Below are 20733 nucleotides of genomic sequence, written 5' to 3'. Positions count from 1 at the left end.
CTCATTTCCAGTTATTACCTCTCCTCTCTGTCCTTATGGGCTTGTGTCTTCAAAAAAAAAAAAAAAAAAAAAAGAAAAAAAAACTCTAGTAATGACGTTTCAGGAATGAGTGAAATTTGGTCTGTGTTTAATATGACATCTTTACCCTGAACCCAGTGTTTCTTTTTTTTTTTTTTTTTAAATCACATTATAGTTAGGTTCATTGCTTTATTGGGAATCTACCTCTTTAAAAAATTCTATGCTGGTTGTGAATTGATAGAATGACACCAAAATACTATTGTTGTATTTTCTTCTTCTTTGCTACCTAAGAGCCAAAGAAATGTCTGAGGACCAGGAATGTTTTAAAGTCTCTGGAAAAATTGAAAGAATTCTGCTGCGATTCTGCCCTTCCTCAAAGTAGAGTCCAGACAGAATCTCTGCAGGAGAGATTTGCAGTTCTGCCAAAATGTACTGATTTTGATGATATCAGTCTTCTACGTGCAAAGAATGCAGTTTCTTCTGAAGATTCGAAATGTCAAATTAAACAAAAGGTATGTAACTGCTATAGATGAGTATCCAGTTACCTAGAATAGTGGGTTCTGAAGTACTATCAGGTTCTCTGGGGTCATTCATGGCAATGGTTCCTAAACGTGGATGATCTTCTGAATCATCTGGGGGAGATTTTGTGTTTTAGTTTAGTTTTTTACATCCCTGGAGATTCGATTTACTATGTTTTGGGAGGGATTAATTGGTTTGTATGAGAACAAAACAAAAGCCTTCCAGGTAATTCTGAGGTACTGCCTGGATCAGGAGCCCTTGACTTGGAGGGATTCTTTATTGACAATTAATACAAGCACAGTTTCTTACAGTCCTTCTTAGAGTTTCCATGATTACCTTAGCTTTACATTGGAATCACCTGGAGACCTTAAACCAAAAATTGCCATTAAGAACCTTCCCTCAGAATCTTATTTAATTGGTTTTCACTGAGAAATGGGCGTGGCTATTTTTAGAAAGCTTGCATTTTATTTTACATTTTATTTTTATTGATGGGGTCTTGCTCTGTTGCCCAGGCTAGAGTACAGTTGTGCGATTATAGTTGACTGTAGTCTCAAACTCCTGGGCTCAAGCAATCCTCCCACCTTAGCCTCCAGACAAGGTGAGACTGAAGAAAAAGCAGTCGTTTTAATCTGTAGCTGTGATTGACAACCATTGAATTAGAGAAATGATCCTATATATGTATATGTATATGTGTATGTATGTATATATTTGAGTCATTGAAATTCCAATGAAAGCTGTTGGCCTTTTTCCTCAGAAAAATTCTCAAGCCAACAAAATTTTGCCTATGATTTTCAAGATTTCACACCTTTCCCACAAAGTCCAGATCCATGAACTCCTCCCTCAGCCAGGCTAATATTGGTTGACTTATCTTAGATCATCAGAAAAAAAAAAGGTGTTTTTGTTTTTGGTCTCTTTTCATACTTAGAAGCAGTTCACCTAAGTATAGTGGTTATTAAGCATAGAAGTCATAAAGTTTATCCATTAAAGCTCACTTTATTGATAGGAACATTTACTCCAAAGTCTCAGAAGAGCGTATACATTATTGCTTTATACATAGAATGACCAACTTGACATTTCCACATCACAGGAAATTAGAAGCAAGTAGATAGAAGGGGGCACCTAGAAGCAGTGCCATTATCACAAGTGATAAGCTGTTTGATGGCATGGAAAGACATGGATGAATGGCAAAAAGCTACTGAATGAACATAAACGCCCCATGGTCCAGGACCATTAGGGTGGGGTCGGCAACGCCATAACTGTCAGTAGATTTTGAAATATATTCTGATCACTCTGAATTGTCCAGACAAGGTTAAATTGAGTTCAGCATACTGTCTCTGGGAATATGAAATAGAATGTGATGTATCTGATAAGTATTCCCATCCAAATCATTTTTTTTTAAGTTGCTTATTTTGTTGCCCAGGTATTAATATGTACAACAAACCCTCATGACACAAGTTTACCTATATAACAAACCTGCACATGTACCCCTGAACTTAAAATGAAAGTTAAAAAAAAGTTGCTTAATATTCAAGTATTTAGATTGATTTAATTGTTAACTTCCCATAAGGATAAAACTTTTTTTTTCTGGAAGCTTATCCCATTTCCTAAATGAATAAAGTATAAAGTAAGAATAAGTTTTTATTTTAAAATATATTTTCTGTATTAACTTTTATATTGCATAGCATATACCTGCATTTCACATAAAAATCATGGAAACAAAATAGGAAACCCATCAAAATTAAAAGCAAATGCATTCTCAGGTGTAGGAAAATTGTTATGCAATCCTTGGGGTGTCGCTTCGCCAGCTGTAAACCTCTGTGGCTGGTGGTGCCTTTGCCCGAGTTTTTACTTGGACCTGGCTGGGCTCATTCCTCCCACTGGGCCTGGCAGGCTGTGCTTGGCTTTTGCTTTTGGCCCGAATCTCGCAGCTGCCAAGGGTGAGCCAGGAACAGAGTGTTGAGGGGTGTGTGAGCCAGTGACCATGGGGTCTGGCTACTGTGCACAGCAAGGCATGCCAGCTTCGGCAGGGTAGGCAGCTCCAGGTGCCAGCATGAGTGAGGGCTGGACCAGGCGTACTGCAAGCAGCTTCCACGGCTGGCACCCAGGAACACAGTGGTGTCCAGAAGCTTGGAGATTCCAGGAACTGCAGAGCCCAGAGAGGGTGTCATAGACCTGGCTTGGGAGCCCCTAGGTCTGAGCTCCCAAAAGGTCCACAGCTCTTCTGTCCTCTCTTCTCTCCTTCTTGTTGCTGCAATGTGGCAAGCAAGGGACGTGTTTCAGGCCTGTTTACAGCTCTTTTAGCCCTGCCATTCCATGGGTCCCAAGTTCTTATCCTGCTTCCAGAAAGAATGAAGTATGTGGACAAGTGGAGGGTGAGCAAGGCAAAGAGGGGCTTTCTTGAGTGTCAGAACATTCATGGGAGACCCGCAGTGGGTAGGGCCTTTCTGCAGGCAGGGCATCCCAACAAGTGAGAAGTGTTCAGCCTTCAACAGGGAGGAGACCCTGGAGTGGGTAGCTCCTCTCTGCAGGCAGGTTGTCTGCTTGTCTCTTCAAGTTTGGCTGAGTCTGGGGGTTTGTATGGGCTTGAGAGGAGGAAGTGTGTGCTGATTGGTTCATGGGCTGCCATGGGCGGGCTCAGAAAAAGCACTGTAAGTTATAATTCTGGTTCATCAGCCTGGCCCCCAGGCTTTAGGCTGTTCCTGGCTTGAAGGTGGGGCTTCACCTGGACCGGACCCTTTCTGCCCAGGAGCCTGTCTGCCCCCTGCCGTCATCCATGGCACCCAGGCTGTTTGTGCCAAGGGCCACCTGCAGGACAGCTCTGAGCTGCCCTCAGCCCCCTCCTCGGCCTCCTTGCCATGCTCATCAGTGTCCAAAGTCCAGAGGGGGCCAAGGCAGCAGGGGGCTGGCATGTTAGCACTGCCCTTAACATGTGCACAACCGGCAAGGTTGCAGCAGTTCCCAGGCTTGGCCTCAACTTTGAGATCAGAGTGGGTGCTGGGAGCTGGGAGAGGCGAGGCAGTGGGAGCAGGTACTTCTGAGCCTGCAGAGGGACGGGGAATTCCCTTTCTGGGCCCCTGAGAGTGCAGAGATGCCCGGGTCCACAGCTGCAGCTTGGGTGGCCGCTGCAGCTGCACCCAGGAGGGCAGGGCTCCTGCCTGCTCCCAGCCCCCAAGAGCACAGAGATGCCCAGGTTTGCAGCCACGGCTGGGCAGCCACAGCTGTGCCCGGGGAGTGTGAGGCTCTCACCCTGCCAACTTAGAAGGGAGTGAGGCTTCTTCCACCCATTTCTGGCTCCTGCTGGTTCTGTGGAGCATGCAGCCCTGGTTGTGCCTCTCTTACTGCAGCTGGCGTTATGGCAGTGGCTGCTCCCGATGGGCTGCCACTGCCATCATAATGACCTGGATTTCTCTTGCCAACCTCCCCACCCCTCACCATCTTCTTATTGCTGATCTTTGGAGGTTTGCTGGACTGCACTGTTCAAATAAATTGAGTTTTTTTGAAAAGTTAGTATCTTTACCTGATGTCCCGGTAAAGCTGAGTTGTTTTAAACATTTGGGAACTACAAAGTGTACATGTTTCTGGGTTTTCTTTTGGATTGGGATTCCCATTCCTGGGCCATTTTGCTTCTCTCTCACTCTCCCCTCTTTTTGGTCACCAGACTTTTAGGCCATATTTTTGATTGTAGGGGGAGCTGGGTAAATTTTTAGAAGTTGGTAGTGACAGAGTGGCAATTAATTAGAAGTTAGATTTAGCCTATAAATTTGTCTCATTCACATTTTTCTAAATTAAGTCCAATAAGCGAGGAATTTTCTCTAAGCTGTGAATTGGAATTAATTATGGTAGGAAGGTAAGAATAGTAGGAGTAGTAATGTTGAAAATGTGACCTTGTGCTGTATATTTTTTAACAGCTCTTTCTCGTGTTTCTTTACCAAGAGAATCATGGTTCTTTCTTGGAATAAGACTTTATAGAATGTGCTGTCTTTTACAGTGTGTTTGGAAGTAAAAAACATTAAGTGCACCTTTATCTGTTGGCATGCTTTGCTCAAAGTGGTTTTGTCCTACTCCTGAGAGAAAGGCGGATTTGTCCCCATTGGCCTTTTGTGCATTACACACCTGAGAATAAATAATGAAAAGAAATGTTAATAATAATAGATTTAATGAAATCAAATTTAAAAACAAATATGTAAAACATTAAGATATTTAGACTTTCAAAATTTGCATAAAAATTCTATGATAGCTCACTTGGTTCATAATTTTTTTAACCTTTTACTTTGAAAATATTTGCAACCTATAGATAATTTGCCTGAATGCTACAACGTGCTTCTATAAACTTTACACCTAGATTCACCAAGTGTTAGCTCGTCGCCAGATTTGCATTTTCCATCTCTGGGAACTTATTACTATGGTTAATATTTTTAAAACTTTATAAATCTTTTGGTTGCCAGGATACAACACTTTTTGATGTCAGTCAGTTTGGATCATCAAATACAAGTCATGAAAATTTACAGAAAACTGCTTCTAAACCAGCTAACAAACGTTCCAAAAGCATTTATACGCCGCTAGAATTACAATACATAGAAATGAAGCAGCAGCACAAAGATGCAGTTTTGTGTGTGGAATGTGGATATAAGTATAGATTCTTTGGGGAAGATGCAGAGGTAAGTCCTTTTTTCAGGCACTATTTTATGTTTTTCTTGTCTAGCCTTAGATATTTTTCAGTATTTTTGTTTCATCTTCTGACCTTATATAAATGCTGACTTGATCAATCACCTCTTAAAAAATACTGTTATTTAAAGTAAAAACTAAAAATGAACACAAGAAACTTAGTGGGAACCAGACTTGGTGGGGAAAAGTGAGGGGTCTCTATTGGAGTATTAGTGCTTATTCTCCATGGTACTAGGCCAATACTTTTTATCCATCCGAAGTTTATTGGATGAGTCAATTAGTGAATGAACCATAATCATGTAAATACGTTTTCTAATGAAGACTCAAGTGAGAAAAATTTTTTGAGATGTATAGAAATTCCTCTGTTTACCCTTAATTTATGAATTTTCATAGCCGGGAACAAAGTTAAGTCTCAATAGAGGAACACGTGAACTTTGCCAGCTACCACCAGAAGTTGTTTGAAGTTTTACAGATCTCTTTGTGTGTCAGTCAACTTGGTGTCTTATTCTAAATTGGGATTGTGCCAGGTGTGGTGGCTCAAGACTGTAATCCCAGCACTTTGGGAAGCTGAGGTGGGTGGATCACTTGAGATCAGGAGTTTGAGACCAGCCTGGCCAACATGGTGAAACCCTGTCTCTACTAAAAATATAAAAAAAATTAGCCGGGCTTGGTGGTGCATGCCTTTAGTCCCAGCTCCTCAGGAGGCTGAGGCAGGAGAGTTGCTTGAACTCGGGAGATGGAGGTTGCAGTGAGCCAAGATCCTGCCATTGCACCCTAGCCTGGGCGGCACAGCAAGACTCTTGTCTCAAAAAAAATTGGAATTGTATTTAATGTTGAAATATTTATTATAGGCCCTAGTCAAGAAGGTTGAAAGTGAAATTTGAGCATTTCATGGGCAAACTTAGGGAAAGTATTGCTGATTACACGTTTGTTGGAAGTCATAAATGCTTGTGATGATTTTATAGCTTGAGACCTGGTTGGATTGTACACTGGAGAGTGATGAGGTCGCATGTCTGTGACTCATGGATGGGAAGTAAAGACTTGGCCAACTTTTTTTCTTCAAGTTTCCTAAATCCTCTGTGGCAGGCAAGCAGCGTTCTCTAAGTCAGGCGCATTATGCTGTGTTCTGTGATATTAAATTAGACTCTGAAATAGTATCACCATGTTTTCTGAGGGCAGGAACAAATATGTAGTTGGCATCCCCTAGGTGAAGGAGAGAAACTGTCTAGGTTAAATGGTAAATTGAGGCCTGACCACGGTAAAGGCTGATGTTTTCCTGCCCTTCTGTGAGGGACTAATAGAGTTCAGAGATGGGCTGAGGTTGGGTAGTGAGAGTGTTGGAATTAGAGTTCCATGGCTCCAGTGGGCAATATCTAAGCCATGGTGCTTTCTAGAATAAATCAGGGAATCAGATGGTGCTGCATGGTTCTATATTTCTATCAGTCATGTGTCATTAATTAGTTAGCCAGCCTGGGGCTTCTCTTTTTACTTTTTCATTGATTCTTCTTTCCAGATGGGTTCATCATTTCTGCATACTCTGTAGTATCTTCTAAATGTCAGTCATTTGCAAATGCCATGGAGCAAATGCTTATTCTTTTACAGTCTCATGCTCTCTGTATTGGATAGTCTTTGTGTAGGGAAAGCTCTAAGGACATAGAAGACCTGTCATATTTTTCTGAGTCTTTTATAGATACAGATGTTGATACTGAAGTTAGGTCACTGGAACTGCCCAAAAGACATTAAACCATAGGCTTCTATACAGGCTATACAGGGAACATTTTAAAAAACTTTTTATTGACATAGTACACATTTAGATTAAGTGTACAAATCCTGAATGTATACCTTGATGAATTTTTAACAGAGTGAACCAACCTCACATAGGGAGTCTTAAAATAGAAATTTATTGATATTTTCTTTTTTCATTTTTTAGATTGCAGCCCGAGAGCTCAATATTTATTGCCATTTAGATCACAACTTTATGACAGCAAGTATACCTACTCACAGACTGTTTGTTCATGTACGCCGCCTGGTGGCAAAAGGATATAAGGTCAGCTTTGGCTTTAACTTGTGGGAAAAGGAAATTGGGATTCTCTTCCAGAGAATGCAAATGTATTTCATAAGGTGGTAGGTAGGCTTCAATTGGTTTAGAATTTTGCATTTGAGAGAAAAAGTGTTTCATAATTATTAGTATTATATATTTTTGAGTTTTTAACAATTGTTAGATATTTAGGGTAAATTTTTTAACTCGATGATAGTGTTTCTTAGTGATTTATCTACCCTCGTCAACTCCTTTAAACCCTACATCTGAGCATTGTGGACTGATTATTTTAACCATTTCAGAATTTACCTTTAAACATTTTGAAATGAGTTTTTACAAATCAAATCATTTTTTATCATTTGATATCAATATTTCTTATTTTTGTTGAAGGTGGGAGTTGTGAAGCAAACTGAAACTGCAGCATTAAAGGCCATTGGAGACAACAGAAGTTCACTCTTTTCCCGGAAATTGACTGCCCTTTATACAAAATCTACACTCATTGGAGAAGATATCCTTTTTGGACAGGAGTTTTTCTCTTTAATGGTACAAGGGCTTTGTTTGAAGATGGCAGGTTTTTGTTTTATTATTATTGTTTTAGTTGCTCTTTGGGAACTTTTTACATGAGCTGAGAGGCATTATGGTGAACTCTTGATTAGGTGTGCTACTCAAGAGGGAAGTAGTGGCTGGAAACAAGCATCTTTTCAGATGTCATAGTAGAAGGCAAGTTCATCACACTTGAAGAGCAAGAAAAAAAGCAACCCTAATAAAAGATGATGTCAGGTTAGTATCTGATTTGAAATTATATCTTCCTTAGCCCATTTGTGGGTAGTAGTTAGGTACTTAGGACCTACAAGCTCCTCAGGGTCTTCCCAAAGTGAGACCTAACAAATAACTTATTGAAGCCAGGCATGGTGGCTCATGCCTATAATACCAGCACTTTGGGAGGCTGAACCAGTCTGGGCAACATGGCAAAACCCCATCTCTACAAAAAATACAAAAAAATTAGCTGGGCATGTTAGCACTTGCCCATAGTCCCGGCTACTTGGGTGGCTGAGGTAGGACAATCATGTCAGCCTAGGAAGTAAAGGCTGCAGTGAGCCGTGATCATGCCACTGCATTCCAGCCTGGGTGACAGGAGTGAGACCATGTCTCAAAAAAACAAACAGAAATTCAAAATGTGAAAAGAAAACTGCTGAAGTCAGAATTAAGACAGAATTAAATGCCTATAAAATATAATGGTAGTCCATCTTCATTGTTAACTTTATAAAAATTTTATTACTTTTGAAAATGGATTGTGGGTGAAGTTGTCTCACTTTGTAAGAATTTTCAGTGTGCATAATGTTTGCCCCTAAATTTATGGCAATTCATAAATGCGGTGTGTTATTTGAAGCCAAATAATTTCAAAAGCAAAATTGTCAGTTTCAAAAGCCAAATAATTATATGTAAAATTAGATCAGGGTGCATTTAAAAAAAATTACTATGGAGTGGAATCAGTTCTCTGATAATGAAAGAATGGAGGGATAAGAAGGCCTTAAATGATACTGTGTGGAAGTATTATTTCTGTTATGGTTTATTACAGATCTGCTTATTTCTCAGCTCATTTAATTCTAAGGTCTGTTTTGTTCCATGAATACTATAAATAGGGAACAGTTATCACTCAAAATGGGCTCCAAACTATTAACAACCTTGTGTTGTTCTAAGCTGATGAGCCTGTAAGAACCTGGTATTTTTATTTTTTCTTTTGCCAAAGCTTGAGTCTCTTATTTGAAGCCCATTTCTAGTACATTCCTGCTTTTCCTTTGCTGCTTTTATGGCTCGTATGTCCTGATGTCCAAAGATATGCCCAGACTTTGCCCCAAATCAGCTTTCATCCCTGAAATTTAGTTAATGGACTTATTTTATACACCCATACACAGACATACATACACATATAATGTATATGTGTTTCTGTTTTCTTTTCTCATGTCTTTAAAAAATTCTCTTACTATATCTGGGAGCTTTTAGGCACATTAAAAGAGGAAAATAATTTACACTATTTTAGTGTATTTATACTTTGAATTGTGGAATTAAACATTATGGGATTGTTAAGGATTCAAGTCTCAGCACCATCCAAGTGAAGAAGTGGGTTATTTGGGCCTCTGTGGGGTTTGATGTACTCCACTAAGCCTTTTGGAAGTAAGATACTGGTTATCTGTCTTTATGATCTTTATATCTTAGGAAAGATAAGGCATGGAACTATGATCTAAATAAATCGGAAGAATGAATACTGGGCAGATTTTGCAAAGAGCAAAAGTACTGGGTGAAACGAGCCATCATTTTATTATTTATTTCTTCATTTTTATTTTTTTATTTTGTAGAGACAGGATCTTGCTATGTTGCCCAGGGTGGTCTCCCAAACTCCTGGCCTTAAGTGATCCTACCACCTTCGCCTCCTAAAGTGCTGGGATTACAGGTGTTAGCCGTTGCGCCTGGCTGTGAACCATTATTTTAAAGGAGAAAATAGTTAATATTATTGGAAATTTAGCATTATTAGCATTTAGAATTTAAAATATAAAAATGATTATTTTTCTTTAATTATTATTAAATGTGAATCCCCTAATCAAGCTGGATGATGCTGTAAATGTTGATGAGATAATGACTGATACTTCTACCAGCTATCTTCTGTGCATCTCTGAAAATAAGGAAAATGTTAGGGACAAAAAAAAGGGCATCGTTTTTATTGGCATTGTGGTAAGTACTTTGCAGGTGAGGAACAAATGTTAGATGTTCATGGTATCTCTAAATATGACCTATTATGTGTGGTTTATAATAAAGATATCTGATGAAGTGTACCCTCAGATAATTACACAAGAAAAACATTTTTTCACAATATTATATGTTAAATCGCTAGTTACAATTTTCTCATGGCTACTTGATTCTTGTAGCAGTCCGTTCTCAGGTTGCTATAAGGAACCACTTGAGACTGGGTAATTTATAAAGAAAAGAGGTTTAGTTGGCTTATGGTTCCACTGGCTGTACAGGAAGCATGGCTGGGGAGGCCTCAGGAAACTTACAATCCTGGCGGAAGGCAAAGGGGAAGCAATGACATCTTCACAAGGCTAGCAGGGGAGAGAGTGAAGGGGGAAGTGCTACACACTTAAACAACCAGATATTGTGAGAACTATCATGAGAAGAGCAAGGGGGAAATCTGGCCTCATAATCTAATCACCTCCCACCAGGTCTCTCCCTCGGCATTGGGGATTACAATTCAACATGAGATTTGGGTGGGTACACAGCTAAACCATATCAATACTCTATGCTACGGAGAGATCCAGATGGTTTTGGTCCATGTGCCCTGGAATTTTAAGGCTGAAGACAGACACAGTGGCAGACGTGCATGTGGACAATGTACAGATAGCAGAATAAAACACTAAGCCAACACAGGCATGGGTGGCAGAGTGTTCTATAAATTTCCTCTAGGGATTTGAAATTAAACATGAATGACTATGGTATATATCTAGATTTGGAGGAAGGGATAGTTAAAGAGAAATGATAATTGGCTGATATAAAATGCCATAGTAAATTAATATTAGGATTATTTATAGTTTTCTAGATAAGTGTAATTTGTGAATTTTATTTGTACTTTTATTTATTTATTTATTTGAGGTGGAGTTTCGCTCCTGTCACCCAGGCTGGACTGCAGTGGGTGCAGTGGAGTACAATGGTGTGATCTCGGCTCACTGCTCCTGGGTTCAAGCATTTCTCTTGCCTCAGCCTCCCAAGTAGCTGGGACTATGGGCACCCACCACCACACCAGGCTAATTTTTGTATTTTTAGTAGAAATGGGGTTTTACCACGTTGGACAGGCTGGTCTTAAACTCCTGACCTCAGGTGATCTGCCCACCTTTGCTTCCCAAAATGCTAGGTTTATAGGCGTGAGCCACCGTGCCTGGCCAAATCATAGTTTTATTGATTTTTCTGGCAGTTTATGAATAAATTTGCCCATTTACAGACTTACCTGGACTCTGCTAAAAGTCTTAGACTTTTTAAGGCCCTTCAGAACAATCAGACACCCCTTTTCTGTTGTAAGTTAAGCACATGTGGAACTCTGTCCAGGTAAAAACTAATTCTCTTTGCTTTTTCTAATCTCTACAGTCAGTGGCAATATCAACAAAAATTCTTACAACTCGAATGTCTCCAATGTGCCTTTTAATACCTTATTTTGACTGCATAACTCGGTGTTAACTTGACATTTGCTTAACCAATAAGCCCTTCTTTTAGAGAGTTAGCATTCCTGTTGGTGTTAGACAGCTCTAAATGATATTTTTATCCTTGAGAAGCACGTTTTATCTAGCTACAGGCAGTTGGACCTATCTACAAATAGTAAAGTTATTTACTTTTAAGCTTTAACATATGTAATGTGCTATTTTATATTTACCTAAAACTCGGTCTAAAGAACAGAGTTGATAGTATATAATTCCTACTTAGTGCATTTAGAAATGCCATCTGGTCTACCACCAAAGTTAACCATGTGTGTGAACTGGCACTCAGAAAAATGAAAACGGCTGTTTGCCCTTCAAGCATTTTCTTGGGGGCTGTCCTTTACTTCAGCAACCACTTTTGGGCTGATGACATCCTGAGCTCTGGGTCCAAGCTGCACCTCTCCCGAACTTCAGGCTCCTGCATCCAAATTTTTATTGAACAAAGACACTTAGAATTTACTCTGGCTCCTCAAACTCAGCGTGACTGAAATTGATCTTATCTTCCTTTACCCTCAACACTGTTTTCCCTGTCACGATGGGTGTCACCCATTGCCTGGTCACTACATGGGAGTCACCTTTTGAGAACTGGTAATTAGTCTGAAATTAAGGGCTTTGCTGTTGTAGTAGCACTGTAGTCAGGCTCTGTGCCTTCAGTCTGGGCAGTGCAGTTTTATACAGACTGATTTTAGGTTTCTCAGTGTGTCACATATCACACAGGGTGAAAGATGTTGTGGGTATTACAGTATGGACCATTTCTCTGATTAAAGAAAAAGGGAATTCAGCTGACTGAAGAATTTGTTACTTTGACATCTGTACCTGGTTTTTGTAAATGCTTGGTTTGTAGATTGGTATATAAATTTACATATGTATCCTTATATACTGATAGTCTATCTCTCTAGGCTCTAGAGAAAGCCTCTGGGCTAGAATTAAGGATGTTCCCTAATTACCGTTAGAGAAACTATAACACTGCCTCCAACCCATAAGATCCCTGGGTGTCCATTCCCTCCAGAGGTGACTGTAATCCAGACTTTTAAGATAATAATTTCCTTGCTTTTAGTTGGAGCTTTTAGTTCCAGCCTTACTACCTTAAACTTTATATACAAATGTCAATATAGTGTGTGTATTCTTTTGGGTTTTGCTCCTTTTGTTTACCATTTTGTATGAGAGATTTATTTACATGTGTCGCTGTAGTTCTCTCATTGCTTTGTCCTGTTTCATTTTATGATCTACAGTTTATTCATTCCTCTGTTGATGGACATGTGCATTCTTTCTGGTTTACAGTTGTATAGAGAATGCTGCTGTAAATATTTTTGTATGTCTTGTATCGTATACAAATGCCTGAGTTTCTCCAGAGTATATCCCTGGGGGAGTAATTGCTGAATTATAGGGTATGGATACTTCAACATTCCTAGATGATGCCTTGCTGTTGTCAGAAGTGGCTTTCCATTGGTAGTATATGAACATAGGGATTGGTGATTTTTCCTTTTTTAAGCTAATGCAGCCTGTAACTAGCTCCCATGGCTTTCATAAGCATCCGTAGTGGCTAACAGTGTGTACTGGGGACTAGTCAGATTTCCTGGGTTTGAATCTTTGACTCTACTCCGTTGTCACTCTGGGACCTTGGCTAGAAACTTCCCATCACTTCTCCAAACCATGATCTTTTCCAGTTTATCTTTGCTATTATTGGCTTAGGATGTTAGGGAGTAGGTTCAGGTTGGCATGATGATTCCACCGGATCGACTGTCTACTTGGGCTTCATTCAGAGTTTGGTGACGTATACTTTCTATGGGTTACTTTGATGTATGAAGTAGTAATTTACTGCTGTTCTGGTGGTCTAGTTACTAGGACCATATCACTTGTTACTTTGAGTGATAACTACTATCTGTACAGTGCTTTATAGTTCACAAATAATTCATGTTTATTTTATAATTTGATCCTTACAATAACCTTATGGGAGAAGTAGGCTGGTTTGGTTCCATTTACAGAGGAAGAAACTGAGGCCTGGCAGTGTTTGGTAACTTGCCATAGTCACTCCGCTAGGTATATTAACTCCAGGCCTCATATTCAGGGTGGCTCTTGGAAATCTGATTTATAGCATGGTTTAGATATCTGTGAGTCTGACTCTTCATGTAAGAGTGTTGAAAAGCAAACAGGTTTCTAACACCTTAGGAATAGAGTACATACATACTCCTGAGTGTATCATCTTTACCTTTTCAATGTTTAGCTGTGTTATAGCCATAACTGGGAAAATACACTTTTCCTGTAACATTATATTTGTATTTGTTTTTAGGGAGTGCAGCCTGCCACAGGCGAGGTTGTGTTTGATAGTTTCCAGGACTCTGCTTCTCGTTCAGAGCTAGAAACCCGGATGTCAAACCTGCAGCCAGTAGAGCTGCTGCTTCCTTCGGCCTTGTCCGAGCAAACAGAGATGCTCATCCACAGAGCCACATCTGTTAGGTAAGTTGGCGCATCACTGGAAAATAAAACTGATTCTAAAACTTAGGTTTAGTTCCAAAACTGATACTTAACTAAAGTTACTAAAAATAGTTTTTACTTATAAAAATTGTATTTCCACTATAGTAGTGGAAATTAAAACAAAAAGTAAAACAACCAAGCTGGGCATGGTGGCACATGCCTGTAATCCCAGCCACTTGGGAGGCTGAGGAGGAAGGATTGCTTGAGCCCCAGAATTTGAGACCAGCCTGGGCAACTAAGGTGAGACCCCATATCTAAAAAACGAAGAAAAGAACCACCACCTACCCCTACTATCACCTTAATGTAGGACTTTAGAAGGCAGTCTTTCTGAAGAGGTTTCTGATATTATTTAATGATATTATTTGATAATTATGAGGTTTATGATATTTAATTATATTATTGGTAATCTTTAGTTTCTGGAGATAATTTAGAGTTGACTTCTTAAAAAGTTTATGTAACTTTGGAAATGCTTTGTCTGTGCTGCAAGTTTCAATTCATGGCTGTGTCCAGTGGTTTTATTTACTAGATCTAAGATCAGACCACTTATTTATGAAGCAGTGTGCTAGGCACTGTGCATACAGAGGAAGAAGATGTGGTTATGATGTATGTCTGGCAGAGTTTACAACCCCACAGGAGAGGAAGATGTGTGCATACCTAACTGGACTTAAAGGCATGATGTATTAAGTGCTAAACGTGAAGGTGCCTTGTTGGAAAGATCTGTACTGCCACCTGGAGTGTGGTGGGAAAGAGACCAGAAAGGTGTGCTGGGGCTTCAGTGAAGTAGACTGTATATTGAGGAATTTGGACTTTCGACTAGGCAGAGAAGCCCATGAGGATTTTCATGTAGTAGGCGGACAAATCATTTAGAAAATCAAAGCCAGGCACTGTGGCTTACAGCTGTAATCCCAGCACTTTGGGAGGCTGGGGCTGGTGGATCACCTAAGGACAGGAGTTCAAGACAGCTTGGCCAACATGGCAAAACTCCGTTTCTACTAAAAAAAATACAAAAATTAGTTGGGTGTGGTGGCAGACACCTGTAATCCCAGCTACTCCGGAGGCTGAGGCAGAGTAATCGCTTGAACCTGGGAGGCAGAGGTTGCAATGAGCCAAAATCACACCACTTCACTGCTGCCTGGGGGAAAGAGCAAGAACACGACTCTGTCTCAAAAAAAAAAAAAAAAAAAAAAAAAACCGAAAAGAAAATCAAACTGATTAAGTAAAGTTCCATATGTTTATTTGTCCTTAGTGTTGTGTTCATTTTCATTTGAATTTAATTACTTTCAAAGTAGCTTTCATAATTTGTTTTTCTGATTATAAAACTAATATACGTTCATTTAGAAGACAAAAAAAGGGATAAAAGTCATAAGTTGAATTCTATAACCCAGAGCAAATGACTGGTAAACATTTTGGCATATTATTTCTGTGTGTGTATATCACTTTTTTCCATTTGTGAACTTGCATTCCTGCTGCAAAATCACTTTTGTATCCTGTGGGTTTTTTTTTTTTTAATACTTTAAAATTCCCCATTTTTAAAAACTTTATTGCAGAAAATTTCAAATTTACACAAAATTATACAGAATAGTGTCATGAACTTCTGTGAATCTATCAACCAACTTCAGCATTTCTCAGGACCAATCTCATTTTTCTACCCTCCCTCCCCTTTTCTCTCTCCCTGGATTATTGGCTTTGAAGCAAATCCTAGTGAGCATCATTTTATCCTCTAATATTTCAGTAGGTACACTTAAAAACAAAATAAGTACACAACATTGTCATCTAAGTGTATCATAATTTATCTATTCCATTTTTATTGTATTCATTTTTTCAGTATTACAAATACTGTTATGATGAATATCCATATATAGAAATACTCAAGTACATTTCTGATTATTTCCTTAAGATAAATTCTTGAAAATGGAATTAACTGGATCAAAGGGTATGAATGTTTATAAAGCTCTTGATTGCTTGCTAGAAATGGTAATGTTAATTTATACTTCTACTGGTATAGTCTAGGAGGGTTCTTTGAACCTTTGTTCACATTGTGGGTGATCACTTAAATAATCTCTGCCAGTCACATAGGTGAAAAATTTTGCATCAGATCTCTTTATTTTGATCTTAATCCTTTTCTGACCATGTGTTCAAACTTGAATAATTGAAAGTCAAACAGTAAACTTATAAGGAGGGCTGCTTTTACAGAACTGAAAACGTTAATAAAATCTCGAAAAAAAATTTTAAAGGTAGGCTTCTATATTGTATTTTCAATATTTCCTATCATGTCTTTGCTAGAAATGGTAATATGAGAAATGGCAATCAGGAGCTTTATAAACATTCATACCCTCTGATCCAGTTAATTCCATTTCCAGGAATTTATCTTACGGAAATATTCAGAAATTGCACACGAATATTTCTATATATGGATATTCATCCTAACAGTATTTGTAATACTGAAAAAGTGAATATAATAAAAATGAAATGGATAAATTATGCCAAATGGATAAATTATAATTTCCTGTCTTTGATTATATAGTTCATTTTTCTTTATATTTTATTAACTTAGTATATATTTTATTTAGATTGAGTCTAAAGTCAATCAATTTTATCAACACATTCATTATTTTGTTTTCCACTTAATTTTATAAAATAACAAAGGCAAAATTCGATAAAATATCAAAATATTTCATAATGACAGACATTGCCAAAAGTGAATTTTTGTTTGGCAAGCAGCATTCATTGGTGATATTCCTAAATGTTTGTTCATCACATGAGATTTAAAAGCTTGAATTTGGCATATCAAAGATAATTTAGGTGTCTTCTGTGGGTTTTACCAAATTTAATGCCTGCTTTTGTCTTATTTTAATTTGAATTTCTCTAGTTAGCATTGTGAATAATTTTCCCTGTGTTTACTGACCATGTGTGATTTTTCATTCTTTGCACTTTTTTTTTATATCCTTTGATCATTTTCACTTTATTTGCATATTGGACTAAGCAAAGTCAAAAGTGAAGTCTGCATTTCTGTGGAGTTCCTACAGCTAATTTATATCTATGGACAGAATGAAGTAGAGGAAATTCAAAAGTTAGCGGGGTCAAACAGTGTGGACTCTTGTGAGTTAGGGTTTGGGTTGGAAAACTAGCTCTTCACCTTAGTGACTTTGAGTAAGTTATCTACTGCGTTGTCCTTCAATGTCCTTTATATTGGGGTATTAAGATTGCTTACCTCATGGGGTTGTTTTAAGGATTAAATAAGTTAATATGGGTAAAGCACCAGAAATAGTACCTGCTGTAGAAAGCTCTCTGTAAGAGGAAGTGTTGTTTTTATATTTTAATTAAAAAAAAAAATTTCTGTGGCTGGGCGCAGTGGCTCATGCTTGTAATCCCAGCACTTTGGGAGGCCAAGTCAGGCGGATCACAAGATCAGGAGTTTGAGACCAGCCTGACCAAAATAGTGAAACCCCATCTCTACTAAAAATACAAAAATTAGCCGGGCATGATGAAAGTTTTTTGTAGGTACATAATAGATGTATATATTTATGGGTTACATGAGATATTTTCATACAGACATGCAATGCATAATAAACACATCAGGGTAAATGGGGTATCCATCTCCTCAAACATTTATCCTTTGTGTTACAAACAATCCAATTATACTCTTTTAGTTATTTTAAAATGTACAATTAAATGATTTTTGACTGTAGTCATGCTGCTGCACTACCAAATACTAGGTTTTATTCTTTCTATTTTTTTTGTACCCATTAACCATCTCCAGTTCCCTTCTCAACTTTTGGTAACTGTCTTTCTACTCTCTACCTCCATGAGTTCAATTGTTTTAATTTTTAGGTCCCACAAGTAGGTGAGAATATGCAAAGTTTATCTTTCTGTGCCTGGCTTATTTCATGTAACATAATGACCTCCAGTGCCATCCATGTTGTTGCAAATGACAGGATCTCATTCCTTTTTATGGCAGAATGCTACTCCATTGTATATATGTACCACATTTTCTTTACCCGTTTGTCTGCTGACAGACACCTGGGCACTCCCAAATCTTAGCTGTTGTGAATAGTGCTGCAGTAAACATGGGAGTGCACATATCTTTTCTATATACTGATTTCCCTTCTTTTGAGTATATACCTAGCAGTGGGATTGCTGGATCATACGGTAGTTCTATTTTTAGTTTTTTAGTAGTTTTTTTCAAATTACTCTCCATATTGGTTGTACTAATTTACATTCCCACCAACAGTATATGAGGGTTCCCTTTTCTCCACATCCTCACCAGCATTTATTATTGCCTGTCTTTGGATAAAAGCCATTTTAACTGAGGTGAGATGGTATCTCATTGTAGTTTTGATTTGCATTTCTGTGATGAACAATGGTGTTGAGAGCTTTTCGTATACCAGGCTGCCATTTGTGTGTCTTCTTTTGAGAAATGTCTATTTGTCTATTTTTAAATTGGATAATTAGATTTTTCCTGTAGAGTTGTTTGAGCTCCTTATATATTGTGGTTATTAATCCCTTGTCAGATGGGCGGTCTACATGTATTTTCTTCCATTCCATGGGTTGTCTCTTCACTTTGTTGATTGTTTCTGTTGCTGTGCAGTAGCTTTTTAACTTCATATAATTCCATTTGTCCATCTTTGCTCTGGTTGCCCTATTACTCAAGAAATCTTTGCCCAGTTCAGTGTTCTGGAGAGTTTCCCCAATGTTTTCTTTTAGTCATTTCATAATGTGACATTTTATTTTTAAGTCTTTAATCAATTTTTGATTTGATTTTTGTATATGGCAAGAGATGGGGTCTAGTTTCATTGTTCTGCATATGGATGTCCAGTTTTCCCAGCACCATTTATTGAAAAGACCGTCCTTTCCTCAGTGTATGTTCTTGGCACCGTTGTCAAAAACGAGTTCACTGTAGATGTATGGATTTATCTCTGGGTTCTCTATTATGTTCCACAGGTCTGTGTGTCTGTTTTTATGCCAGTACCATACCGTTTTGGTTACTATAGCTCTGTAGTGTAATTTGAAGTAAGGTAATGTGATTCTTCCAATTTTGTCCTTTTTGCTTAGGATACATTTGGCTATTCTGGGCCTTTCATTGTTCATGTACATTTTAGGCTTATTTTTTCTATTTCTGTGAAAAATGTCACTGATATTTTGATAGGGATTGCAGTGAATCTGTAGATTGCTTTGGATAGTATGGATGTTTTAACAATATTTATTCTTCCAATTCGTGAACATGGAATATCTTTCCCATTTTTGTGTGTTCTCTTCAATGTTTTACATCAGTGTTTTATAGTTTTTATTGTGGAGAGCTTTTCACTTCTTTGGTTAACTACTAGATATTTTATTTTATTTGTAGCTATTATAAATGGGATTACTTTTTAAATTTCTTTTTCATACTGTTCACTGTTAGTATATAGAAATGCTACTGGTTTTTTGTATGTTGATTTTGTGTCCTGCAACTTTACTGAATTTGTTGATCAGTTCTGACAGTTTTTTTGTAGAGTCTTTAGGTTTTTCCAAATATAAGACCACTTCATCTGCAAACAATAATTAGACTTCCTCCTTTCCAATTTGGATGCCCTTTATTTCTTTGTCTTGTCTTATTGCCCTAGTTAGGACTATTATGTTGAATAGCTGTGGTGGCAATGGGCATCATTATCATATTCCAGATCTTAGAGGAAAGGCTTTCAATATTTCTCAATTCAGTGTGATAATAGCTTTGAGTCTGTTTTATATGGCTTTTATTATGTTGAGGTATGTTCCTTCTATACCCAGTTGTTTGAGAGTTTTTGTCATGAAGGGTTGTTGAGTTTTATCAAATCCTTTTTCAGCATCAATTGAAATGATTATGTGGTTTTTGTTCCTCATTCTGTTAATGTGATGTATCGTAGTGACTGATTTGCCTATGTTGAACCATCCTTGCATCTCTCGGATAAATTCTACTTGGTCATGATAAATGATCTTTTTAATGTGTGGTTGAATTCAGTTTGCTAGTATTTTGCTGAGGATTTTTGCATCAATATTCATCAGAGATACTGGCCTCTAATTTTCTTTATTTGATATGAATTTGTATTATTCTGGTGTCAGGGTAATACTGGCCTCATAGAATGAGTTTGGAAGTATTCTCTTCTCTTTTTTCTTTTTCTGGAATAATTTGAGGAAAATGGGTCTAGTTCTTTAAATGTTTGGTAGAATTCAGCCGTGAAGCCATTGAGTCTTGGACTTTTCTTTGCTGGGAGACTTTATTATGGCTTCAGTCTCGTTACTTGTTGTTGATCTGTTCAGGTTTTGGATTTCTTCGTGGTTCAGTGTTGGTGGATTGCATTTGTTTAGGAATGTATCTATTTCTTCCAGATTTTTTTAATTTATTGGCATATGGTTGCTCATAGTAACCGCTAATGATCCTTTGAATTCCTGTAGTGTCAGTTGTAATGTCTTCTTTCTCATCTCTAATTTTATTTATTTGGGGTTTCTCTTTTTCATAGTCTGGATAAAGTCTTATCAGTTTTATCTTTTCAAAAAACTAACTTTTGGTTTGTTGCTCTTTTGTATTGTTTTCTTTGTTGCAATTTCATTTATTTCTGCTCTGATTTTTATTTTTATTTTATGTTAATTTTGGGTTTGGTTTGCTCTTGCTTTTCTAGTTCTTCAATGTTTATCATTTAGTTATTTATTTGAAATTTTTCCTCTTTTTTTGATGTAGGTGCTTTTAGCTATAAACTTCCCTCTTAGTACAGCCGTCACTGTATGCCATAGGTTTTGGTATGTGTTTTCATTATCATTTGTTTC

General features: G+C 37.9%; 1 protein-coding gene across 2 annotated transcripts in view; it reads left to right on the top strand.

The window, feature by feature from the left end:
* Positions 1-20733, top strand: part of MSH3 (mutS homolog 3) — a 221234-nt gene that overhangs the window by 10319 nt on the left and 190182 nt on the right. For both annotated transcript variants that reach the window (XM_050795642.1, XM_050795643.1), the window contains exons 3-8: positions 310-530; positions 4983-5195; positions 7133-7249; positions 7631-7750; positions 9827-9970; positions 13772-13938. In XM_050795642.1, the coding sequence (XP_050651599.1) occupies positions 310-530; positions 4983-5195; positions 7133-7249; positions 7631-7750; positions 9827-9970; positions 13772-13938 (982 nt within the window). The remainder of the gene's footprint in view (positions 1-309; positions 531-4982; positions 5196-7132; positions 7250-7630; positions 7751-9826; positions 9971-13771; positions 13939-20733) is intronic.

Source organism: Macaca thibetana, chromosome 6, assembly GCF_024542745.1.
Source record: "Macaca thibetana thibetana isolate TM-01 chromosome 6, ASM2454274v1, whole genome shotgun sequence".
Taxonomy (NCBI): Eukaryota; Metazoa; Chordata; class Mammalia; order Primates; family Cercopithecidae; genus Macaca; species Macaca thibetana.
The sequence above is the reverse complement of the archived record's forward strand: the minus strand, read 5'-3'. Positions and strand labels throughout refer to the sequence as shown.